The 25,311-nt window shown below is 46.7% G+C and overlaps 1 protein-coding gene across 8 annotated transcripts in view; it reads left to right on the top strand.

The window, feature by feature from the left end:
* Positions 1-8,113: 8,113 nt before the first annotated feature.
* Positions 8,114-25,311, top strand: part of Nsd1 (nuclear receptor binding SET domain protein 1) — a 106,131-nt gene continuing 88,933 nt past the window's right edge. For 2 of the 8 annotated variants that reach the window (XM_051194234.1, XM_051194231.1), the window contains exons 1-3: positions 9,557-9,690; positions 10,836-10,949; positions 11,690-11,779. In XM_051194234.1, coding sequence (XP_051050191.1) covers positions 10,920-10,949; positions 11,690-11,779 — 120 coding nt within the window. In that variant the 5' untranslated portion in view covers positions 9,557-9,690; positions 10,836-10,919. Of the gene's footprint in view, positions 8,248-8,557; positions 8,731-9,555; positions 9,691-10,835; positions 11,780-25,311 lie in introns of those variants that run through there. The other 6 variants (XM_051194227.1, XM_051194235.1, XM_051194233.1 and 3 more) reach the window with 5 other exon arrangements.

Genomic DNA, 25,311 nt, shown 5'->3' with positions numbered 1-25,311 from the left:
CAGCATCCTCCTGCCTCTGACTCTTGATTGCTGGAATTAAAGGCGTGCATCAACAAGCTTAACCTGCCTTTTTTTCCTTCAGATAGGGTCTCATTTTACAGCCTAGGCTGCTCTCAAACCTTTATGGAAATCCTTCTGCCTAGTTTCCTGAATGCCTGTGTTAAAACCATGAGCCTTACCGGGAGTTGGTGGCAGCACTCGGGAGGCAGAGGCAGGTGGATCTCTGTGAGTTCCAGGCCAGCCTGGTCTACAGCGGGAGTTCCAGGACAGGCTCCAAAGCTATACAGAGAAACCCTGTCTTGAAAAACAAAAACAAAAACCAAACCAAAACAAAACCCATGAGCCTACACTCCTTGTTTTGTGTATCTTCATTGTGTGTGTGATAGTGAGTATGTGTGAGTGTGTGTGTCAGTGTGTGTGTGATAGTGAGTGTGTGTGTATGAGAGTGTGTAAGTGTGTGAGTGAGTGTGTGTGTGATAGTGAGTGTGTGTGTGAGTGAGTGTGTATGTGTGTGATAGTGAGTGTGTGATAGTGAGTGTGTGTGTGAGTGTGTGTGTGAGTGTGTGTGATAGTGAGTGTGTGTGTGAGTGAGTGTGTATGTGTGTGATAGTGAGTGTGTGATAGTGAGTGTGTGTGTGAGTGTGTGTGATAGTGAGTGTGTGTGTGAGTGAGTGTGTATGTGTGTGATAGTGAGTGTGTGATAGTGAGTGTGTGTGAGTGTGTATGTGTGTGAGTGTGTGTATGAGAGTGTGTATGTGTGTGTGAGTGTGTGTGTGTGATAGTGAGTGTGTGTGAGAGTGTGTATGTGTGTGAGAGTGTGTGTGTGTGAGTGTGTGAGTGAGTGAGTGTGTGATAGTGAGTGTGTGTATGTGTGTGTGAGTGTGTGTGTGATAGTGAGTGTGTGTGAGTGTGTGTATGAGAGTGTGAGTGTGTGTGATAGTGAGTGTGTGTGAGTGAGTGTGTGTGATAGTGAGTGTGTGAGTGTGTATGTGTGTGTGAGTGAGTGTGTGTATGATAGTGAGCGTGTATGTGAGTGAGTGTGTGTGTGAGTGTGTATGTGTGTGTGAGTGAGTGTGTGTATGATAGTGAGTGTGTATGTGAGTGAGTGTGTGAGTGAGTGTGTGAGTGTGTGTGTGTGTGTGTGTGTTCAGAAGACAATATTGCATGTTTTCCTTAGAAACTGTCCACCTCTTCCTTTCTCCCTTTTGCCCCCCCCATTTGTCACTTGCTGAGTAGTCTGTAACTGGGGCCAATGAGCCCAAGGACCTTCCAGTCTCTGCTGTCCAGTATTCAAGAGTATGAACCACACCCAGCTAAACCTAGCCAAACCCAGCCTTCTTCTTTTTTAACTTGGCTTCTGGAAATGTAACTGACCTTTCTTTTGGGTGGGGGTAGGGGGTGAGAGAAGTAGGGGGCGGGGTTGGAGACAGGGTTTCTCTATAGTTTTGGGGCCTGTCCTGGAATTCTCTCTGTAGACCATGCTGGTCTTGAACTCACAGAGATCCGCCTACCTCTGCCTCCTGATTGCTGGCTGGGACTAAAGGCTTGAGCTACCACTGCCTGGCCTAAACTTGACATTCTTATGCTCGCAAGGGAAGCAATTTACTGAGTTCCTAGCTCATAAATCTTTATTTCTCTCTCTGCATGTATGGATGTGTGTGTATGTGTATGTATATATGTGTTTCTGCGTGTGTATGTGTATCTATGTGGTGTGTATGTGGTGTGATTATATGTCTGTGTGTATATTTGTGTGTTTGTGTGTGAGTATGTATGTGTGTGAGTGTGGTGTGTATATATGTGTGTAGATGTGTATATATTGCGTGTATGTATGCATGTGTGTATTATGTGTGTATATCTCTCTGTGGTATGTGTGTGTATTTGTATGTGTGTGTGTGTGTGTATGAGTATATGGGGTTTTATGTGGAGGTTGATGTCTTCTTCAATTCTCTTCACCTTCTTTTATTAAAAAAAATACATATAATGCTAGTCATGGTGGTACACATTTAATTCCAGCATTTGAGGGGCAGAGGCAGGTCAATCTCTGTGAGTTCAAAGCCAGCCTGGTCTGTTGAACAGCAACACCTCTTACCCACTGACTAGATCCCATATGAAAAAGAAAAACTAGACAACAGGACAAATAGACCAGGTAAGGACTTGGGGAAAGGCTGAGAAGCAGGAATGAGTCTGCTGTGCTGCTCAGAGAAACCAGGAAAGCACTGGAAGGCCAAGGCAGGCGAGCCCAAGCAAGCCTGGCGCACGATGGGTTGGGTGACATGAAGGATACAAACATAGTGTATAGGCATGCCTTTATCTTTGACTCTGCATTGCTAAAATAAAACAAGTTCAAGGGCAGTGCAGGAAACAGATCAAAACCATTATCCAGGAGTTCACCTTCATTTTCTTCTCTCACCCTTACGCAAGCTCCAGAACTGAGCTGAGGTCCCCAGGCTTTCAAGGCAAGCCCTTTATCTGCTAACCCATTTCTGTTTTATTTTATTTGGTTACTACTTTTGAGTTAGGGTCTTACTGTGGAGTCTTGGCTAGTCTGGAACTCATTATGTAGGTCAGGCTGGCCTCCTCAGTATGGAGGTTTTTCTTTCTTTCTTTTCTTTTCTTTTCTTTTTTTTTTTTTTTTTTTTTTTTGAGGCAGGGTTTCTCTGTGTAGCCCTGGTTTTCCTGGAACTCACTCTGTAGACCAGGTTAGTCTTGAACCCAGACATCTATCTTCCTCTGCCTCCTGAGTGCTGGGATTAAAGTCATGTGTCACCATGCCTAGCTCATCTGAGAGAAAGTATCTCACTGAACCTGGAGGTTGTGGATTTGCCAAACTGGCTGGCCTGGTCTGCTGGCAAGTGCCCTATCACCAGCCTATATCATCCAGCCATTCCAAATCTTTAAAGGGGTCCTGGGTCAATGAGGCATAGCTTAGCTGTTGGGCACTTGCTTAGCAAGAGCAAAGTGCCCTTAGGGTCAAATGACCCTTTCACAGGGGTCCCCTAAGACCATTAGACAACCCAGAGACTTACATTACAATTCACAACAGTAGCAAAGTTATAGTTGAGAAGTAGCAACACAAATACTTTATGATTGGTGTCACGATGAAGTGTGTTAAAGGCACAGCATTAGGAAGGTTGAGCGCACTGGTTCAGATCTAGTCTCTAGTACCAAGTACCTCTCCCACCGTGACAGAGAGGAAGGTAGATCACCTACTATTCTCATCTCTATACTTGTTTTTGTTCAAGCAGGGTTGAAATAGCCCAGGCTGGCCTCAAACTGATTATGAACTCAGGCTGGCCTTGAACTCCTCATTCTTCTGCCTCTGCCTCTCAGTGAACAAGATTACAGGCATGTTCTGCCATTTGTGGGCCCTCTTGCTTTTTCAACTCTTTTTTTCATTGACTCTCCAACCTGCCACCTACCCACCTGAAGCAGGTTCCCGTCTGCTCACCAAACCTTCATCCAGAGTCTCATCATCTTCATCTTTCCTGGCCTTCTTAGTAGAATCAGTGCCATTCCACTGCTTACAAAGTCAGTCCCTATAAGGAGGCTGTACCTCCTTCTGCTGTCTGTGAAATACAATCTCCTGCCGTTGAAGGGAGGTGATGCCTGAGTGGCTTGTAAAAATCAAAAGTCAACCCATACAGGCTGAATGCACCATCATTTCCTGGCTCTTGGCTGCCGGTGTTTGCCTGTGCCGGTCCCCAGGCTGCTCAAGTCTGTCATTCTCCCATTTCCATTCTGTCCAATGGAATAAGGGTAGGGATGCACCCAACAAAATCAGATGTCCAGAGCAGGAGCTGTATGGGTGGGGGAATGTACTTAGTGGAAAGCTACAGTTGTTCTACTAAGCGCCTAGTACCAGGCTGGTCTATTTTGTCTTCCCCTACATTTTGTCATTTTGTGGGTGTTTGTTTTGTTTTGTTTGTTGCTTTTGACTCAGGATCTCCTACTGCTGAGGCTGTCTTTGAACTTGAGATATGTGTGTATGTATATGTGTATCCTAGGATGGTCTTAAACTCCTGATCATTGTTTCTAACACCAAGTGCTAACTTTACAGGCATGTGCCACCAAGCACTGCCTACTCTTTGTTTGTTTTGTTCCTTTATTTATATACCCAAGGGTCAGCCCTAGAGAACCTTCAAAACAGGCAAGATGCAAGCTGTGGGCAAGGGAGGGTTAGAGCAGGAGGGGTTAGGGATTGTTTTTGGGTGACATTTCTGAGCCTCACTACTTTAAGCACAGTCACTAGAGGCCAGGGAACTATGTGCCCTTCGCCTTGTTGTGGGGGCTCTGAGACCAGATTGAGAAGCAATAGTATTGTAAAGGATCGTGTTTTAGGGGGCTAGGCAGGAATCACTTGGCTTTAGGACAGCTTCAGGGAACACCTCTAAGAGAAGGCATCTTTTTTCCTTTGGTTTTTCCAGACAAGGTTTTTAGGAACAAGGCTCCTCTGTGTAACCCTGGCTCTGTAGACCAGCCTGACCTGAAACTCAGAGAGATCCACTTGCCTCTGCCTCCTGAGTGTTGGGATTAAAGGCGTGTGCCAATACTGCCTGGCTTGAGGAGGCATCTTCTACACGGATATGAGTATTTGTTGACTGGCAGAGAGGGAAAGGCAGAGGGACCAGCTCAAGTATTCACTCAAAGGAACATGGACTATCTTGGCACCAGGCCACTGGGTAAGAGACAATGTAGTTTCCACCATACACAGGATTTTGCAAAGTGACATTTGAGGGGACGGAAGCTTGGCAGTGGCAGCTGGAGTCCTTGGGATTAGTGTCATAGATGTGGGACAGTTTAGTGACAGACACCTGGTAGGTATTTGGGACAGGAAGACAACTTTTCTTTGACAGAGCTGGCTGGCCTCTGATATAAAGTGGAGATTCCCCTGGGGTCACCCCTCTGGAGAGACATGAAGGAAACAACTTATGGATTCACCAGAAGGGTTGGTCTCAGTGTCCACTATCTGCATTTGGGATGAGCTATCAGAGGTCCATGTCTCTGCCAAGCTCTGACTGAGACCAAGCAGTACGGACGGGCAGCGTTGGAGGTTTGGTTGTATGAATGCCATGCTTCATGTCTGCAAGACAGAAATGACAACGGCACCCATCCCAGTGGACTGGGTGGGATGTGTCTCGGAGGAGGATAAGCTACTACATTTGTGGAATACGACAATCCTAGCACATACCAGGGGCAGGATCCTTTCCAGGGTTGGGCTGTGTTTCTAGTGTTTCCAGATAACAGTGGACTGTTTTTCCTACTCTACAGGCAAAATCACGCGGCTATCCTTCCTTGATGCCCGTGCTCCTGCCGAGGCCCTTGGTGACCAGGTCTGTGCTCTTCCTTCATTTTGGCCTGTTCTTGCACTGCAGCTCCCTGGCCCACACTCCTGATCCACGAACATGCTCCAGAATCTCTGCGCTGTGTCCTCCCTCCCTGACTTCTTTTCCATCCTTCAGATGTCCTTCTCGAAGTCCTGTCTAGGTCTCCTGCTGGGTGCTCTTCTAGCACCCAGGTTTCTTTCTCCACAAGATCTGATCATCCTCAATGAGTATTTGCTGAGTTAACCAATCAGAAGGGAACAGTTCTAAAAGAGGTCAATGCATGGCCAAGAATCCCTGTAGGCATCTCTCACCACGGTAGGACACGATAAAATAACTCTGGGTTACAGATGAGGAAATGTTGCTGAAGGTAATCTCACTGGCTGACACTCAAATCCCTGCACATCTGTGCGTCCACATGCCTGGCTTCTCACAGCATCTGTTGGGTGTGCAGGCTAGACCAAGGATGGTGGCCTGAAACACTGGTGAAAGTAATGGTCCTGAGACCTAGCACAAAGGGCTTGACCTCCTAGTCCTTCATTCTTCACAGACTAGTAAAGGGTTAAAGTCCTCAGTGGCGTCTAAAGCTTAATTCACATTCAGCATTTATTCTCAGGTCTCCAGATGAGACATGCAGGCCCAGAACAGGTTCTTGAGTTGTGACCAGCCATAGAAGAGCTAGGTGTACACTCCAGGACCCCACCCTATAGTAAAATAGCCCTGTCTCACATGAGGATTCAGTATCCATGTGAGAATATAGGCCTGAGAACATACTCAACTCAGTTCCAATAAGTTGGGTCACTGTGGTAGACAATTTTTATTGTGAGAGGCAGGGAGGGTCCTTTGGTGTTAGGGTCCTTTGGTGTTACCCAGTGATGTCTGATTTTCCCTGAGGTTCCAGTCTTATCCACATGAGTAATTAGGCCATCTTGAATGTGGGGATGGTAGGAAGTTAAGAAGAGGGTTCCTGCAGGGTGGTAGTGTGCAGAGCTCATTGAATCTCTCTCCACATCTTGGTATGTTTTTTGTTTTTGTTTTTCCAGACAAGGTTTCTCTGTGGCTTTGGAGGCTGTCCCGGAACTAGCTCTTGTAGACCAGGCTGGTCTCGAACTCACAGAGATCCGCCTGCCTCTGCCTCCTGAGTGCTGGGATTAAAGGCGTGTGCCACCACTGCTCAGCAACACCTTGGTACTTTTATTTAATCATTTCCCCCTTGAGGCCAACAGGTTTGCTGGTATAATATCTCATATTTTGCTTCCTGAGAGCCTAGTTCATTGCCTAGAATTCAGGAAATGGTTGCCAAGGGAAGCAATGAATTACATTTTAGCATTCATCAAGTGCGGTCTGTAATTGTTAAGGGCAGATTGTTAGCCTGCCCTGGAATCATCCCAGTTACCTGTGACTTGGGGGCCACAGGTGAAGAAACTGAAGCCGGGGGCTCAAAAATAACTTGTTCAGGGCCATCCAGTGGCAGTTCCAAGCGCGTCAAAATGGCTATGCGCTGGGAAGAACTTTGGAGTGATGAGCACTGGGGGTAACTGCCTGTTAGAAACGACTGGCTCACATTCTAACTTGTGAAAAAGGAAGCAGCCATAGCTTTACTATTGAATTGCCTGATGGAGTTAGCAGGAACGGGTCCTCGGTACAACAGGCGGGTCCCCATGGGATAGGGCCCTGAATTACGCCCCAGCTTTTCTCTGGCTAGTTCTAGCTCAGGGAAAACTGCCAGTCAACTTTGCATCTGGAAACTTGAGTATCTGGGTCTTCAACCGAAGGAAGGAAAGTCTGAGGCCTCACTCTCTTGGCTCCACAGGGCGCTTTCTTTAAGGAAGCTCACTTGCACTCTTGCAGGGCCAGAGTCCCATCACTTACTGAAGGCATGCTGAAAGCTTACTTTTCAGCCTCTTTTAATGGACTGTGGGTCTTGGACAGCAAACAGCTCGAAGCATCCGGAGCTGCTCCTTGCTGGACCCAGTAATCAGGTGAAGGCCGGGGAAGGATGGCGTTTGGCACACCCATTATAGATACTGGATTGATACAGACACCCGGCAGTAGAATGCCAACAGTGGCTGTTCTCCCTGGTGGGGCTCGTTACCAGAGGACCCCGGTAAACACTCTACTGGGGCAATAACTATGCACATTTACTAAGCCTCTGGAGGAATGGTGGTCACGTGGCCATCGAGGGCGGCGCCCTCAGCTCTGAAATGAACTCCAAATCACCGAAGGCTTTCTGGAAGAGGCAGAAATCCTTTGGCGGTCCAATACGGCTTTCTCCCAACAGGGATGCCCTTAGCGCTCTAGGGGCCAAGTAATGCCTGAGGTGAGCTTCTTGCTGTGAAGCAAGCCCAGGAAGCATCAGGGTTCGGGAAGGGAGAAGAGCCTCAGGGGTTCAGAGCTGCGGGCCCAGGCCCGGCTTGGGTTCCCTGACCTGTCCTTCCAGTCTTTGAGGAATGGACGCGCTACAGTACAGCCCTGCTAGGTCGGTGCTGCGGGGCCCTGGTGCAGAGTGCACGCTCCGAGGTTGCCGTCATCCTAGTGTCCCTAGTGTCCCTAGGCCGGGGGCTCGTGTCTTTCAGGCTTGGCCGGCCCGGCTAGCCTGTCCGCCGACCCCGTGCAGCCCCGCAGGGGTCCCGATGCCTGGGCCTCAGGGCCGAGGCGCGCTCGAGAGGGCCATCTGCCTGGGTGCGGAGAACTGCAGCGTCCGCGGTGCGAGGCGCTGCCCCTCCCGGCCCCTAGCCCCGCGCGCCCGCATCTCCCCGAGCCCGCCAGCGCCCGCAGCCCGGGCCGCCGTGCCAGGCCCAGACCCAGCCGAGGCGCGGGAGGCGGTGCAGGGATTAGTGGACCCCTCCCCCAGGGCGCCCCTCGCCCCGCCCGGGGCAGCGAAGACCCCTGGGCCCCAGGGTGACGAAGGAGCTTCGTCCCCGCGGTGTGTGTGTGGACTAGGGCCTCGGCCTCGGGGCGGGGGCTGCAGGGCGGCAGGCCGAGGTGCGGGCGCGCTGCTGGGCTGCATCCCGGCCGGGTGCGGGGCGCGGGCTCTGAGCTGGGGGGTCCCCGGCCTCGTCCCTCGGCCTAGGCCACGGCCCTGCGGCCAGGGCCCGGGCGGGTAACCCGGCCCGGCTCCCGGGAGCCGCTCACCCCGCACGGCCCGGCTCGGGGAGGGAGAGGAACGAAGGCAGGGGGAAGGGGAGGGGAGGGGAGGGGTGGTGGGTGAGGGGCCGTGGGGACCGCAGGGCCGCGTCCCGGGCCCGCCTGCGCTGCTCCAGGGCGGCTGCCCGAGGCTCCCGGGAGGAGCCAGCCCCCTGCCTCGCGGGCGTCGAGCCTGCGGCCGAAGGCAGCCCTGGGCTGTGCAGGCTTGGCTCGGGGAGGCAGACCCGAGCTGCTGCCTCCATCTTGTTTCCTGTTCAGCTTGGTGTGTACTGGTGGTGGTGTGGGTTTGGGGTGCGGCTGGGCGAGTGGGTTCACCTGCGGCCACGTCTGCCCGTGGCCCGAGGCCTCGAAGACCCCATGCCCGGCCCGCAGGTGAGCCCCACGGCAAGAGGGGGGCTGCCTCGGCCTCGGGGCGAAGCGAGCGGGCCGAGGGCAGGTGCCCAGTGCATGGGGAGCCCGGGCTGTAACCTAAGATGGAGGCCGGGCTGGCGCGGGCCTGAGCAGGGCCGGCAGGGCAGGCCTCGGCCTCAGCCAGGCCAGGTGTGTGCGGGGCTGGGGACCGGGGTGAGCAGGGCGCGGTGTCTGCGTGCGGCCAGGGCCGGCGCAGGGCCCCGAGGTAGGTGAAGGGCTCGCAGTGCCACCCACGACGCCCGCAGGCCCCGACGCTCCCGGGAGGCGCGCGAGGCCCCCAGGGAGCCTGCCCCAGGCCCCGCCCGGGCGGCAGGGCCAGCCCGTCGGCCCCGGCCCAGAGCGGGCGCACCGGGGAGGGGAGGGGGCGGCGGCAGCCGCTCCGCTGATTGGGCCGCCCGCTCGCGAGCCGGGCTTCACCCGCCCTGAACCCCGAAGAGCGAGGCGCGGGCGCGCGCGCGGCCGGCCGCGGGGGCGCGCGGGGCGTGGGGGGGCGGGGAGTGCGCGCGCGCCCGCGGCCTCAGTCGCACGCGGGCCGGAGCGAGGCGCTCTCCGTAGCACGCGCCGCCGCGGGGGCGCGCGCGGCGGGGGTGTGAGGAGCAGGCGGCGGCGGCGGCGGCGGCGGCGGCGGAGGCGGAGGAGGAGGAATAGGCCGGGGCAGGTCGCGTTCGCCGCCTTCTTGCCCGAAGAGGAGCGCGGGGGGGAGGGGGGTGCGGCGAGCGGCTCCTCTCTCCGCGCCCCGCTCTGCTCGCGCCCCGGTGTAATGAGGGTCACCCCCTCCCCCCAGCTGGCCCGGGAGGGGGCGCGGGGCACGGTAACTAGTGCGCAGGGCTGGGCGGCGGGCGGGAGGGCGAGCGGGAGGGGGCAGGCCGCCGGGCCGGGAAGATGGTGGTGGCCGTGAGGTGAGGGACTCGGTGGAGGCCGCCGTGGCCGAACGGGGCCGGTGGCTGGCGGCGCTGCAGCCGCGGCCTCCTCGGCCTCCGCCGTCACGACCAGGCGGCCTCGGGCCTAGCGGGCCGGGCTGCGGCGAACTTCCTCCCGGCGCGGCCCGGGCATCGCCGGCCGGGCCCCCCGCGCGCACCTCGGCCTCCGCCAACCCTCGGGCAGCGGGGCGCGGGGGCGCGGGGGCGGCCGCCCTCCCTCCCGCAGCAAACTTTGCTTGCCGCCGCCGAGTGTTGAGGAGCGCCGACGGCGCTGCCGGGAGGCGCTGCCGCGGCTGCGGGAAGGAGCGCGGCCCGGGCAGGCGGCGTCGGCGTCGGCAGCAGCAGCCATGTTTGTCAAGCCTGGAGCAGCTGCTGCCACCCTGACTCGGCTTTGCCGGCCGCCTCGGTTGCTCTCCCGGCCGTGTCCCGGTCCCCAGGCCGCTGCAGTTGCGAGCCCAGCGCGTTAGCAGCCAAGAAGGCGAGCTCCGGGGCACACCCGCCTCGGCCAACTTGCTCGAGGCCTGCGCACGGTAGCTGCAAAGGCTCCGGCGCCGGCTGGGCGCGGGGTGCAGCGCTATTGTGACCGCTGCGCCCGGCTTGCTGAGGAGGAGGAGGAGGAGGGGTACCTTTTTTGTGCAGCGTCCAGAAGCTGCCCCCGAAACCCGCAGCCCCCTTCTCTCTCAAAAGATTTGGCTGCCGGACCTTGGGCGTGGGGAGGAGGAGGGTTCTTGTTAGAGATCTGGGAATTTTGACTGCCAAAGGGTTTTAATTTTAGTTGAGCCCCAGTGTCCACCAGCCTGCAGTGCAGGGAAGATGAACGGGCGGTTTCCATGTGGCAGGGTTTGCCCAGCTCCAGGAAGATGTAGTTCGCGGAGACTCACCGAGGCCATTTTCCTGTCGTCAGCCTGGAGAACTTTTTCCGTCCTTGGAAGTGCAGCAGAAAGGCCACTAGGCCTTCAGGAGTGGCTGCCATTTTGAAGTGAAGAGTCAGATGGTCTGTTAACTCAGATTAATCGCTGTCTCTTTTGGTTTCCAGGTTGATGCGGGCACAGTATGGATCAGACTTGCGAACTATCTAGAAGGAATTGTCTGCTGTCCTTTTCTAATCCAGTGAATTTAGATGCCCCCGAAGACAAGGACAGCCCTTTCGGTAATGGTCAATCCAATTTTTCTGAGCCACTTAAAGGGTGTACTATGCAGTTACCGACTGCCAGTGGAACATCCCAAAATGCTTATGGACAAGATTCTCCATCTTGTTACATTCCACTGCGGAGACTACAGGATTTGGCCTCCATGATCAATGTAGAGTATTTAAGTGGGTCTGCTGATGGATCAGAGTCCTTTCAAGACCCTGCAAAAAGTGATTCAAGAGCTCAGTCGCCAGCTGTTTGCACTTCCTTGAGTCCTGGTGGTCCAACAGCACTTGCTATGAAACAGGATCCCTCTTGTAATAACTCCCCCGAACTCCAGTTAAGAGTAACAAAGACGACCAAGAATGGCTTTCTGCACTTTGAGAATTTTACTTGTGTGGACGATGCAGTTGTAGATTCTGAAATGGACCCAGAACAGCCAGTCACAGAGGATGAGAGTATAGTGGAGATCTTTGAGGAGACTCAGACCAATGCCACCTGCAATAATGAGCCTAAATCAGAAAACGGTGTAGACATGGCCATGGGAAGTGAACGAGACAGCACACCAGAGAGTAGACATGGTGCAGTCAAACGGCCATTCTTGCCTTTAGCTCCTGAAACTGACAAACAGAAAAGTAAACAAAGAAGTGAAGTGGACGGAAGCCATGAAAAAGCCGCCCTCCTCCCAGCCCCCAGCTCGCTAGGAGACGCAGACACTCCCATAGGAGAGCAGCTTAACTCGGTACATTTATCTTTTCAGGGTGATCCAGACTCCAGTACCAGTACATTAGGAAACATGCTAGAATTACCTGGAACTTCATCATCATCTACTTCACAGGAATTGCCATTTGTAAGCAGTTTTTGGTACAACTTCAGTATATACTTGAGTGTATATATGCAGGCCACTTAAAGGGAAACTTAAACTAATTTGTTTTTGTTGCCAGTTCCTAGCTGGAAGCTTTTTTTTTTTTTTTTTTTTTTCTTCAGGAAACTTACCTTGATTTTTTTTAAAACCTTATCTGTGTTGTGTGAGTTTGGTTCTTTGTAGTCTATCCCAAATTGCTCTGTTGGCTAAGTGTTAAAGCTCTAAGGTTTACATTTTTGTGGTACAGGTAGGTGTACATTTGACTGACTTAAAAAACGAACAAACCAAACAACAACAAACCCACGAAGCTTTGGTCTGCTGATGTGTTAGTACAGGGGAACCAATGTGTGACTTGTCCTGTTTCTGTATAAAGCATGATTTGATTTCTCAAGGCTTGGATGTGCTGCAAGTTGGACACTGATTTAACTTGGCTAAAATAGAAACTTTGCCAGCACTCAAAATTTAAGTTAGGTTAATTTTTTCTGAACTACTTGTAACCTTACAGCAGTCTGGGCCTTTGATAACCACCACCACCACCACCGAGTTGGGCTTGATAAGCTTTGAAGTGTATTTATAGATAATGTCTCATGTGCAAGTATACACATGTGTATAGAAATGGAGAGGAATACACACTTCTACTAGTGTTATGTAGTATTTATTGCTGGAAGGGGTAAGAGATAAGTTCTTGTTTTTAGAATTTATAATTTCTTGACTAGTTAACGGCCAGTTGACCTCTCTCAGCCAGTTTCGTCACCTCTAAAATCAAAAGTACTTGCTTTCTGCAAGATCGCTTTTAGCTTTACATAACATACTTGATTCTGGTTCTGCTTCTGCTCTAACCCTATATTGCCGTGGTCGATGATAATGTCACCAAAGAGGATTATATATTTTTGTTGGGATGCCTGAAAATACAACATAGATTTTGTAAGAATTTTTATAGTGTGTAGATGGTTGTTTTGAGGGCATTAAAGATTCATTTAACCCTAACCCTGTCCATCTTTAACTTGCAGAGAGGATGTGGGTGTGTCACCTTTGTTTCTGTTTAGTACTCTGGTTTCTTAGCTTGGCAGTACAGGTTTTAAAGATTTCTGTGGTGATTGATATCTTACATTTCTGTTGTACTGGATGTATATTAGAGTATATAGCGCTTATTTTGAAATCCTGTTGGCAATGCAAACAGCTTTTCTTGGGTTCATTTGATATTAATTGTACATGTGTATAGCTTTGTTCTTGTTTTCACAAATGAATTAGATTTGAATGTAGAGATAGATTGAGTAGAAGCATAGAAATGTAAATCTGTAGTTGTCATCAACACTGTAGTCTAGTGTTGATCCTGTTACAACTGCTACAGAGCTGGACTTAGTGGCTTACAGCTATGATATTAACCCTCTGGAGAGTGAGCACTCTCGAGTTTGAGACCCACCTCGGGTATATAGTGAGTTCTAAGTCGGCCTGTTCTGCAGTGTGAGACTTGTCTCACAAAAGCACTTTTCTATCCCCCCTGCCCAAAATTAACCTTTTGAGAATATTATACATCTAATATGGTAGTTGACAAACTTGTATAGATGTAGAAAATTTTATTTCCTGGTACAAACCTGTATACATTGTACATATTAGGTGACACCTTGAAAACAGAACAGGCAGTGATTTATTATTATTACTTCAGCCTATACTGTCTCACTGGGTCTTCATGCCCTTGTAAGAAAAAGAAACATACAGGAACAAGTGGCTCATGCCTACTTAGTGCTCAAGAAACTGGGCTGGGAAGGGTTGCCTCGAGTTTGAGGCCAACCTGAGCTACAATGTTCAAAACAAAAGTCCATTTTTATGGTCCTTGAACATTTCAGTCGGGATTGAGAACAACTGGCTTTCTATAGTGATTACCGAGTCGAGTCATTGAAGTAACTCCCACTTTTCTCTTTCTACATTTGTCTGTATTTTAAATGTTTCGCTATGTTTATTATTTGACAAGTGGAGGTCAGACAACAGCTTGTGGGAGTTGGTTGTGGCCTTCCATTCTGTGGGTCTTGGGGATTAGACAGCTCATCAGGCTTCGTGACAAAAGCTCCATTATCTGCTGTGTCATCTTACCGGCCCTGTGTATATATTTTTGAGACAGGTGTCATGTAACTTAGACTGTTCTTCTTGAACTTTCCATATAGCAGAGAATGGCCTTGAATGTCTGATCTTCCTGCTTCAACCTCAAAAGATGGGAGTTACAGATGATTTACCATACTTGGTTTAACTCTGCCTGTCCCGGAACTCTGTAGACCAGGCTGGCCTTGAACTCAGAGATCTGACTGCCTCTGCCTCCTGAGTGCTGGGATTAAGGGCACGCGCCATAACCACCTGACTGCACCTGTTTTTTTTTTTTTTTTTTTTTTGTAACATAGACTGGCTTCAAGCTAAAATCCCCATTGCCATTACAGTCATGTGTCACAGTGATTGCTCATCTACTTGCATGGTTTATTTAGCTTACTACTGTACTGGGTGAAAAGGTCTCTAGATGACTTTGGAACTTTAAGAAAATCTGACTGCAAACTGATCTTTTCACCTTAAATTATAGTCACTTAAGATGTAGTGTTAAATTGGATGTCATGACACGTCATTAATCCCAGTAGTACTTGGAAGGCCTAAGGCAGAATTTGATTTTGAAGCAAGTCTGGGTGACAGAATGAGATTTAAATGCTGGGTGTTGTTGCACAGATTTTTGATCCTAGCACTGAAAGGCAGAGACCCGAGTTCTGGGCTAGTCTGGTCTACATATAGAGTTCAAGGCCAGCCAGGGCTACATAAAAAGCTGTTCAAAAAGGTGTGTGTGCTCCATTGACAATTTAGGACTTAAGTGAGCCTACTCCTAGAGGAATAGGTCTCATTCCCAGTGCCTATCACACAGTACACAATTGCTTATCAGTCTGGGTCTGGGGAGATCTGATGTCTGGTCTCTGTTTTCACACACACGTGTACATATACACACGCATAATTAAGAATAACAATCTTGAGAGGCTGGAGAAATGACTCTTCCAGTGGACTCAGGTTGGTTCCTAGCACCCACGGAGTGGCTCGTAAGCCTTTGTAGCTCCAGTCCCAGGAGATCTGACTCCATTGTCTGGCTTCCTTGGGCACTGTGTGCATGTGCTAAAGAGATATACATGCAGACAAAATGCTTGTACCAAAAAAAATGAAAAAGTAAATATGAAAATCTTGGAAAATACTTAAACAAAAGCAATAAGACAGTGGAGTGCCTGTAATCCCTGAAAGATGAAGCGTGGTGAGTTCCAGGTCAGATTGAGTTACATAGTACATTCAAGAGAAGCCTGGGATACATAGCAAGTCTCTCTATCTCTGTCTGTCTCTCTCTCTCTTTTACACACACACACACACACACACACACACACACACACACACACTAACAAAACAAAACAAAAAAAGCACACCAAGTCCCACAAACAGCAACTGGATTTGTAGTTCAGTAACTGTATATGCCATGCATAGGGCCCTAGGTTCCACATAAAAGCAAAACTAAGGGGTATTTATGGTTTGAACTTACTTTTTTTTTTTTTTTTTTTAAACCAAGCCTGCATAAGGAGGCTAGAGGACAATTTGTGAGAGTCAGATAGATCTCTTTACAAAGTGGGATTGAACTTGGGTTATTTATCTGCTAAGTCATTTTGGTAGCCCCATTGTGTTTCTAAAAGCATTTAATTTAGTTGTGTATATTGTGCGTGCGTGCTCGCGTGCGTGCGTGCTCCTGCTCGGATGTGCCACTGCACTCACATGCAAGTCTGGGTCACTTGCTGGATTTAGTTATCTCCTTGCTCCGCTGCTTCTCTGTGCTCCAGGCTCTGCCCCTGAGTGTCCAGGTGGTTCTCCTGTCTCTCCTTAGCAGCTTAGCATTGCTGGGATTATAAGTGCATACTACTGCATCTGGCTTTTTGTGGGTTATGGGCATGGAATTTGTGTGGTCAGGCCTGAAAGGGTAGTGATTTTACTTTGAACTGGTCCTAGGTCCCGTCTTTGTTTTTGTTTGTTTATTTTGTGGGGTGATTAGAAACAGGGTTTCTTTGTGTATCCTTTGGCTATCCTGGAACTTACTCTGTAGACCAGGTTGGCCTTGAGTTCAAAAGTTCAAATCTTCCTGTCTCTCTCTGACAAATGGGATTAAAGGCATGTGCCTTCATTGTGGTGTTAATTTATATTTTTGCTGATAGGTTAATGCATACTTTTTTTTTTTTTTTTTTTTTTTTTTTTTGGTTTTTCAAGACAGGGTTTCTCTGTATTGCTTTGGAGCCTGTCCTGGAACTTGCTCTGTAGACCAGGCTGGCCTTGAACTCAAAGATCCACCTGCCTCTGCCTTCCGAGTGGTGGGACTAAAGGCGTGCACCACCAAGGCCCTGCTATGCATACTTTCTTTAAAAATATGATTTATGTGTATGGGTGTTTTGCCTTCATGAATACACCACTTGTATATGTTGTCCTTGGAGGCTAGAAGAGGGTATCTGATCTTTTGGAACTATGTTTTCAATGGTTGTGAGCTGCCATATGGATGTGAATTGAATTTAAGTTCTATGGAGGAAGAACCAGTACTCTCAACCTCTAAGCCATCTGTTCAGTCCCATGATTATTTGCTGTTTTATTTTTTAAGAGTTAAGTTTTTTATCTTATGTATATGATACTGACTTTACCCCAGAAGGGGGCATCAGATCCTACTATACATGGCTGTGAGCCACCATGTGGGTCCTGGGAATTGAATTCAAGGACCTCTGTAAGAGCAGCCAGTGCTCTTGATGGCTGAGTCATCTCTCTGGCCCCTGCTATTTGTATTTTTCTTTGCTGAGTATACTAATATATTTTATCTGTTTTAAACTAAATTGTCTGGTGTTAGTTGCGTTGGCGGTGACAATAATGACTATTTTCCTAGTCTAGTCTAGGTGACTTGTGTTCCCAAACATTCCTGCCTCAGCCTCCCAGACACTCTTCAGGGTTTTATTTGTGGGGGGCTAATGTTGGGAACAATATTTATGCTTCCATATATGGCAGGAAGTGCCCTGTCACTGACATGTAATATATATGTTACTATATATATTATAATCTCTTTTACATTTTATTTTGAGATGGGTTTTGTTTGCTAAGTTGAATTTAATGCCCTCCCATCTCAGCCTCCTGAGTATCAGGAGTAGCCTCGTGCTGTAAGAGTCAGTTTATAAGAGATCTTAATGTATACTCCAGATGTATATTCTTGTAGTGACTCAATAAGCATTATTTTATTTTACCTTTTTTCCTTTGGTTTGAGATAGGATCTCAAGCATGTAGCCCAGGCTAACCTCAAACTCAGTAGATGGGGATAACCTTGAATTCCTAATGTTCCTTTTTCACTTCCCAGGCATGTGCTGCAGTGCTGATCTTACATTTTGTGATCCCATACTTTACATGTAGCTTCTGGTTTTAGAAATTTTGCTAGAGAACCAATAAGGTGATGCATTTTCATGTGTCCTTAACATATTACATTATGTTTTTGTCTCTGCTGTTGCTAGATGGAATTATAAAGGTCTCTAAAGTCTTTTTGTTTTTGTTTTTGTTTTTTTTTTTTTTAATAATATTTTCAGCTGGTAAGTATATGGTTCAGTTGGTAAAAAGTACTTGCCTCCAAACCTGATAACAATTCCTTGGGACCTGCATGGTAGAAGAAGAGGGCTGACCCTTGGAAGCTGTTCTCTGATTTCTGCATACATATACATGCTCCTGCAAACACACGTGCGCACACACACACACACACACACACACACACACACACACACACAATTCTATTATTTATTTATTTGTTTATTTGAGGGAGGGTTTCTGTGTAGCCCTGGCTGGCTTGGAATTCACTATTCAGACCAAACTGGCCTCAAACTCAGAGACCCTCCTGCCTCTGTCCCCAAGTGCTGGGATTGGAAGCATGCATTTTTATGTCTGATCATAAATATAATTTTAAAAAGTTACTTATTTTATTTCATGTTTGTCTGTGTGGACGTGTCAGATCCCCTGAAATGGAAGCTACAGGTAGTTGTGAGTTGTCATGTGGGTACTGGGAATTAAACCTGGGTTCTCTGGAAGAACAGCCAGTACTCTTAACCACTGAGCCATCTCTCCAGCCCCCTTAAATGTATTTTTAAAACAGCATTTCACATGTCAATGACCTATATAAAAGTACTACATTGCTCTTTTTTTTTTTCTTTTTAAAAAATATTTTAACTAGGTATTCTTGAATTCATTTTCCTAGTGGAAGGTGGCTGTGAGCTTCATATCTAGTCTTTCATCCACCTCCCCAATGCTGAAATTAAGCATATACCACCATGCTTAATTTAGAATAGAACCTAGGGCTCTGTATAACCTAGGCAAGCACTCCCAACAACTGAGCTGCATCCCTAACCCTTCCAATACTTGTAAAGAATGCTGGAAGGCTCAGTGTAGTGGTAAATGCCAGCTAGGGCTACATAGTGAGACCCTTCTTATAAAGAGGGAGAGGGTGCTAGAAGGATAAAATAGATCTTGAAGGATGAATTATTTTAATAGAGTAAAGTAAAAGTAGTTACTGGTTATGTGGTATCCCTTACATACAAGGAACAGTCTGAAAGAAGTTGCTCTAAGTTACAAGGTATACCCCCCATGTCAACTCTAATTTTCTTACTGATTTTGGAGCTGTATGGCTTTGTTGTAAGTGGACATTAATATCATATTAATTGTCATTGGTATTTTATACCCAACGGATTTTATTTATCTTTAAATTTTTCTTTGTAGTCAGGGAGTGGTGGCCTGCCTTTAATCCTAGCACACTGGGAAGTACAAGACTATCAGATGAATGTAAATTACAGGCCAGTTAGGACTGCTGCCTAATGAGGCCATGTTTAAAAAGCAGTAAAAGACCATCTATACTTCTGTACAAAATATATTAAAGACCTGTGTTTTATGCACCATGTGTGACATTGGTATTCAGTAGGCCAAGGCAGAAAGACTGGGGTCTCAGAAAACCAGAACAAAAGCTGGGCACATGATAGCTTCAGATTGTAGTCCTGGTGTTCAGGAGGCTTAGGCAACTGGCGTTTGTGAGGTTTTTGTTTGTTTGTTTGGTTTTTTTAAGACAGGGTTTCTCAGTAGCTATGGAGCCAGTTCTAGAACTCTGTAGACCAGGCTGGTCTCAAACTCAGAGAAATCTGCCTGCTTCTGCTTCCTGAGGGTTGGGATTGAAGGCATGTGCCACCATTGGCTGGCTGATAAAGGTGACTTTTAATAGTTCTTGATTGGCTTACATCTTGCATTGATTTCCATAGAGTTATAACAATTCAGGGGCTGGAGAGATGGCTCAGTGGTTGAGTTATTACTTTTGTTAGTTTGTTTTTAGTTTTTTCAGACATGATTTCTCTGTGTTGCACTCATTGTCTTGGAACTTGCTCTGTAGACCAGGCTAGTCTGCCTCAGCCTCCTGAGGTGTGCCACCCGGTACCCTCACACACACACCCAGACTGTTATTGTTCTTGTAAAGAACTTGAATTTGATTCCTAAGCACCTGTGTTGGAAGCTCACAACTACCTGTAACTCGTCCTGGATCCTCATTTGGCCTTTGTGGGCACCCACACATCATTGCATATACACACACAGGTAAATACATTTTTGTTTGTTTGTTTGTTTGCTTTCAAGATAGTTTCTCTGTAGCTTTGGAGCCTGTCCTGGTGTGTGTCATCACTGCCTGGCTGGTAGTCTGTTTTTGAGACAGATTCTCACGGTATTTTTGGCTGACATTGAACACATATGTAGACCAAGCTTGTCTCAAACTCAGAAATCTCCCTCCTACTTCTCCTTGAAGTTCTCTGCCACACACAGCAAAAGTAGATTTAAAAAAACGATTTGATGCAGCTGTGTGTAGTACTGAGTATTTGATACAGGTGTATGTGGTACTGAGTCTGTTTGATGCAGCTGTCTATAGTACTGAGTCTGCTTGATAACATCTGTGCAGCACTGAGTATTTGATACAGCTGTGTGTGGTACTGAGTCTGTTTGATACAGCTGTGTGTAGTCTGAGTCTATTTGATACAGCTGTGGGTAGTACTGAGTATTTGATACAGCTGTGTTTAATACTGAGTCTGATACAGCTGTGTGTAGTACTGAGTCTGTTACAGCTGTGTACAGTACTGAGTCTGATACAACTGTGTGTAGTACTGAGTCTAGCATTTGCTCATAGTTTGGGTAGCATTAGATCTTTTCCTTTTTGAAACATGGTGTCATGTATTCCAGGCTGAGTTCAAATTAGCTGTTTTGTTGAGGATGATCTTGACCTTGATCTGTCTACCTTCAGAGTGCTGGGATTACAGGTGTGTACCACCATACCTAGGGTGCTGGTGTAGAATCCCAGGTGTCATCCATGCTAAGTAGGCCTGACAGCACCTGAACTGCATCTCTCACAAATTAAAAGATTTTTGTGTTGTTTGAGACAACTATATAGCTATGCAACTATGTACTGTGTAGTTCAAACTAGCCTGGCATCAGACTGGTTTATAGCTTTGGTGATATTCTGTAGTGTCTGTCTAGTCTCCACACTTTCCCACATGTACATATATACATGTAAATTTGTGGTTTGTTTGTTTTTTTTTTTTTTTTTTGTTTTGTTTTGTTTTGTTTTTTTTTTTTGGAGACAGTTTTCTTTGTTTAGCCTTGGTTGTCCTGGTCCAACTGAGAGATCAGCCTGCCTCTGCCTCCCAAATGTTGGGATTAAAGACTTGACCACTACTGCCTAGTGAGTGTGTGTGTGTGTGTGTGTGTGTTTGTGTGTGTTTCTATGTAGCCCTGTAATCCCACTCAACTGTAGGGTTAAAGGTATGCTCCACAGCACCTATCAGAAACAAATTTTTAACCTTTATTTTGTGTTTTGTGTGTATCTATACCTGCTATAGTGCACATGTGGAAGACAGGACAACTTGATGGAGCAGGGTTTCTCCTACCCTGTGGGCTCTAGAAAGAATTGAAGTCACACAGTCAGGCCTAACAGCAGGTGCCTTTACCTACGGAACCATCTTGCTAGCTTTCAAACTTATTTTTTCAGTAGACATGTATGAAAAGTTTTAGAACTTTACCAGTGAAATAACTGCTGTGCCTGCTTACTTAACACCTCTGGTTACTGTGTCTTCTTCCCACCAAATAGCACAGACTAGCCAATTATGTACATTTTAATATTCTTTTCTCACTTACTAGATTATTTGTGTTGTAGTATTTTATTCTTCTTTGCTTTCCTGGTGTTGCCTGGACTGTTTCAGCCTTCTGAGCAAATGTGGGATCCCAGGCGTCCTATTGGGCCTGTTTAGATTTAATTTAGAAAAGTGGATCTGTACAGGGATGTAACCCAGCAGGGAGAGTGGTCACTTATCATGCATAATGCTCTGGGTTCAGCCCCAGCACTTTGTGTTAATAAGAGGAGGGTACACACCTCTAACCGCAGCAAGTGTGGGCAGAGGCAGGAGAATCTCCTGTGAGTTCTAGGCCAGAAAAGGCTATATAATGGAAATCTATCTCGAGTAAATATAACAAAATAAAATAAAAAAAGACTAAGTCATTTGGAGGAAGTCAAATAATCAAGGTGCCATTGTCCTAAAGTGCTACCAGACTTTAAGTCATCATTGTGTAACTTGTTCATATATATTTATTATCTTTGTATGTTTGATTTTCAAGACAGGGTTTCTCTCTCTCTTTTTAACAGCCCTGGCTGCCCTGTTACTCACTTTGTAGACCAGACTGACCTCAGACTTACAGAGATTGATCTGCTTCTGCCTTCCAAGTGCTGGAACTAAAGGTGTGCGCTACTGCTGGCTATATTATCTTGCTGAGTTCTTTTGGATAAGTGTATAAAGGTATAAGGGTGGAGTTTAATTTTCTGTAATTTTAAATGACATCTAGAAAGAAAACTTGAATACTGCATATGTAAGAAAATTGCTTTTTTTTTTTTATTTTTTATTTATTTATTTATTTTTTTGAATCAGGGTTTCTCTGTAGCTTTGGAGCCTATCCTGTCCTGGAACTAGCTCTGTAGACCAGGCTGGCCCTCGAACTCACAGAGATCTGCCTGCCTCTGCCTCCCGAGTGCTGGAATTAAAGACATGAGCCACCAACACCTGGCTGCTATTTTGGTTTTTTAAGATAGGGTTTCTCTGTGTAGCCCTGGCTATTCTGGAATTTGTTCTGTAGAGCAGGCTAGCCTCAAACTTAAGAGATCCTCCTGCCTCTGCCTCTAACTGGTGGGATTAAAGGTATGCGCTACCACTGCCTGGCATAAATTATTAACAAAGGGCAACATTTTAACAAATGGCTTCTGTTTGCATTTTACTACAAAATATATTTGTCATGATCATGAGAAAATTTTACCTTTACTTTTAGAATTTGAGATATAAAGATTAATTTCTTTTGTACCTGTTTCTCCCAGTAATTCCCTCCCCAGTTGCATTAGATAAACTTCAGATGCTTTGTGAATATGTTGAAGGTTTCTATTTGTAAGTAATCCATTTACATTTATGCTATTTAATGTAAGTAATTTAAAGTTGCTTTATGTTTCAAGGAGCAGAGTGTAAGGTAAACATTTTTATATTGGTGCTGGAGTGATGGCTCAGTGAGTAAGAAAAAACCTGCTCTTACAGAAGATTGGGGTTTTTAGTTCCTAACACGCACATGGCAGCTCACAACTGTTTGTAACTCTAGTTCTAGGGAATCTAATGTTTTTGAACTCCCTGGGCACCAGGTGTGCTTGTGGTACACAGACATGCGTGCATAACGCCCATATAAATAATAGTTAAAACAATTTTCTTCATACAAAATATTTTGTCTTTTTTCTTCAAGGGTCTTCCTGTGCTTCTCAGGTTCATCTTATACCTTTGGGATCAGGCGATCCTTCTCTCTTACCTTCCTAAGGAGCTGAGACTAAGAAGTGTATCATTTGGCCTGTATATTGTATACCCACCTACACAATTGAAAAAACAAAAACAAAAAAAAAACCTTAGTAGCTCTGCTGTACTTGTCTGTACCTTACTATATTTTGTCTGTGATATGTGGTTGAGTATATTCTGTATCTATATAAAGAACTGCCAGATAGGTGTGGTACATACCAGTAATTCTAGTACTTGGTCATTAGAGGTCGGTCAAACCAGAGCTCAGTGCTATTCTGGTTTACACTGTGAGCTGGGCTTCATAAGACCCTATCTCAAAATAAAGGGGACCAGCAAGATGGCTCACCAGGTAAATACACTTGCCACCAAGCCTGATTACCTGATCTTGGAACTCATATAGAGAGGTAGAAAGCCAATTTCCACAAATTACTCTTTTTCTTACACATCTACTTATGTTTGCATGCATGTGCACTTATGAATATATAATGTAAACACATGAATTTCCTCATCCTTTTTAAACATTTTATTTTTATTTCATGTGTATGCATGTTTGCCTGATATGTATGTGTTCCATATGTGTGCAGTGCCCTGGAAGGCCAGAGGAGACATTAGATTTTCCCTGGAACTGGAATTACAGACAGATGTGAGCTGTCATTTGGGTGCTGGGAATGGCACCATTAAGTGCTCTCAACTGCTGAGCCATCTCTTTAGCCCTGAATTGCTTCATTTTTATGCCTTCAGATCATTGTACCACAATTAATAACTAATCATTGTTGGCGAACATTGAGTTTGTTTTTAGTATTTTGTTAATGTACCTAAGTTCTACAGTAATTGACCTTGTATGTATTTCATTGCATGGTTAAACATGTGAGTGTCTAAGGATAATATATTCTGGGTATTATAACACAAGCCTGTAATTGCAGCCCTCAGGAGGGTGAAGCAGGATTGAGAATTTTAGGGCAGCCTGGACTTCATAGAGAGATCCTGTCTCAAAAACCAAGCCAGTAGCATATGGCTGGAGGACCCTGAGTTTGAAACTATCCCATGTTACATATGGTGAGTTCATGTCACCTTGGATTATACATGGAAGACCCTATGTCAAAACTAAACAAAACAAAACCTGGAGCAGTGGCTCAGCAGGTAAGAGCGGCCACTCTCCAGAGTTCCTGTGATTGGGTCCCAGCACCCACTTCATATAGCTCACAGCCCCTGTCACTCCCCCTTCCTCTCAGGCACCTGCACTTATGTGTGCCTTCTCACATTCTTTCTCTCTGCCTCTTACACACACACACACACACACACACTTAAAAATTATAAAAAATCTTTATACAAAAAAAAAAATGGCTGACTAGCTGGCTGAATGGGTAAAAGATGCTGCTACTGACTTGAGTCTGATGATGTCCGTTCAGCCCCTCGACCCCCGACATGGTGAAAGGGTAGAACAGACTCTACATGCACACATAACAAGCACACAAAACATAAAAACAAAAACAAATCTTGCAACAATAAAGTTACTGTGTGTGTACGCGATACCAGTGATTAATAAACCAGGACTTTTAGAGTGTGTCAGGTAGAGTGGTAGCATTACTCCGATTGCCTTTATATTAGACCATGATAGTGTTTGGCCAGCAGATGGGTTTTGACTGTGTAGTAGGTGCTGATGTTTTAAAAGTACTGTGTTAAGGTTAGTATTTATCATGACAGGGCAGTGCATAGCCTTAGCTTGGGTAAGGCAGAATCAGAGAGGCTTCTTGGAGCTGAATTTTCAGTAGGCTAGGTTGGCCTTGAACCAAACTTAATGATTCTCCTTCCTCAGCCTTCGAAGTCACCGAGATAACAAGTGTGAGCCACCATTTGTGTGTAGGTGTGTGACACAGAAGCGTAGATGGAGTTCACAGGACCTTGCTTTGGAGTTGGTTCCCTCCTGCCGTCTGTGTATGAACTCAGGTTGTCAGGTTTGCCTCACAGGTATTGTTACTGCCTGAGCTGTCTCCTGGTCCTCAATGTTGGTCTTTTGTAATTTATTTATTTTTTTTACAGTGCTGGGGATCAAACACAGGGTCTTGAACGTGCAGATAAAGTCCTGCACTTGATCATTCTTTAGCCCTGGCTGTTTTAGAACTGGCTCTGTAGACCAGGCTGCCCTCAACGCTTGGCTCATAGTTTTTAAAAAACAAAATAAACAGTATTTACGTGCATTGAGTGTTTTGCCTGCATTTATATCCGTGCACTGAGTCTCTGCCTGTGCTTGGATACCATGTAACAAACAGATGGTTATGAGACACCAGGTGGGTGCTGGGAATCAGATTTGGGTCCTTGGGAAAAGCAATCTGTGCTCTTACCTATTAATAGAGCCATCTCTCCAGTCCTTAACTTAGTTTGTGCATCTGTTTATGTCATGGTGCTCAGGTGGGACAACTTGTAAGAGTGGTTTTCTCAATTCACCATGTGACTTCTGGGAATTGAACTGAGTTTGTCAGGCTTGGCATCTTTTCCAGCTGAATCATCTTTGCTGATGTTTGATTTGGTTATTTGAGAGAGAAATTGTACCTCATATGTGTTTATTGCTTAGGCTTAGATTGGCCTGATAAGTGCTGAATGAGTGAATAA

This window comes from Phodopus roborovskii, unplaced genomic scaffold, assembly GCF_943737965.1.
Source record: "Phodopus roborovskii unplaced genomic scaffold, PHOROB, whole genome shotgun sequence".
NCBI classification, from domain to species: domain Eukaryota; kingdom Metazoa; phylum Chordata; class Mammalia; order Rodentia; family Cricetidae; genus Phodopus; species Phodopus roborovskii.
Note: the sequence above shows the minus strand (reverse complement) of the source record. Positions and strands in the feature narration are given on the sequence as shown.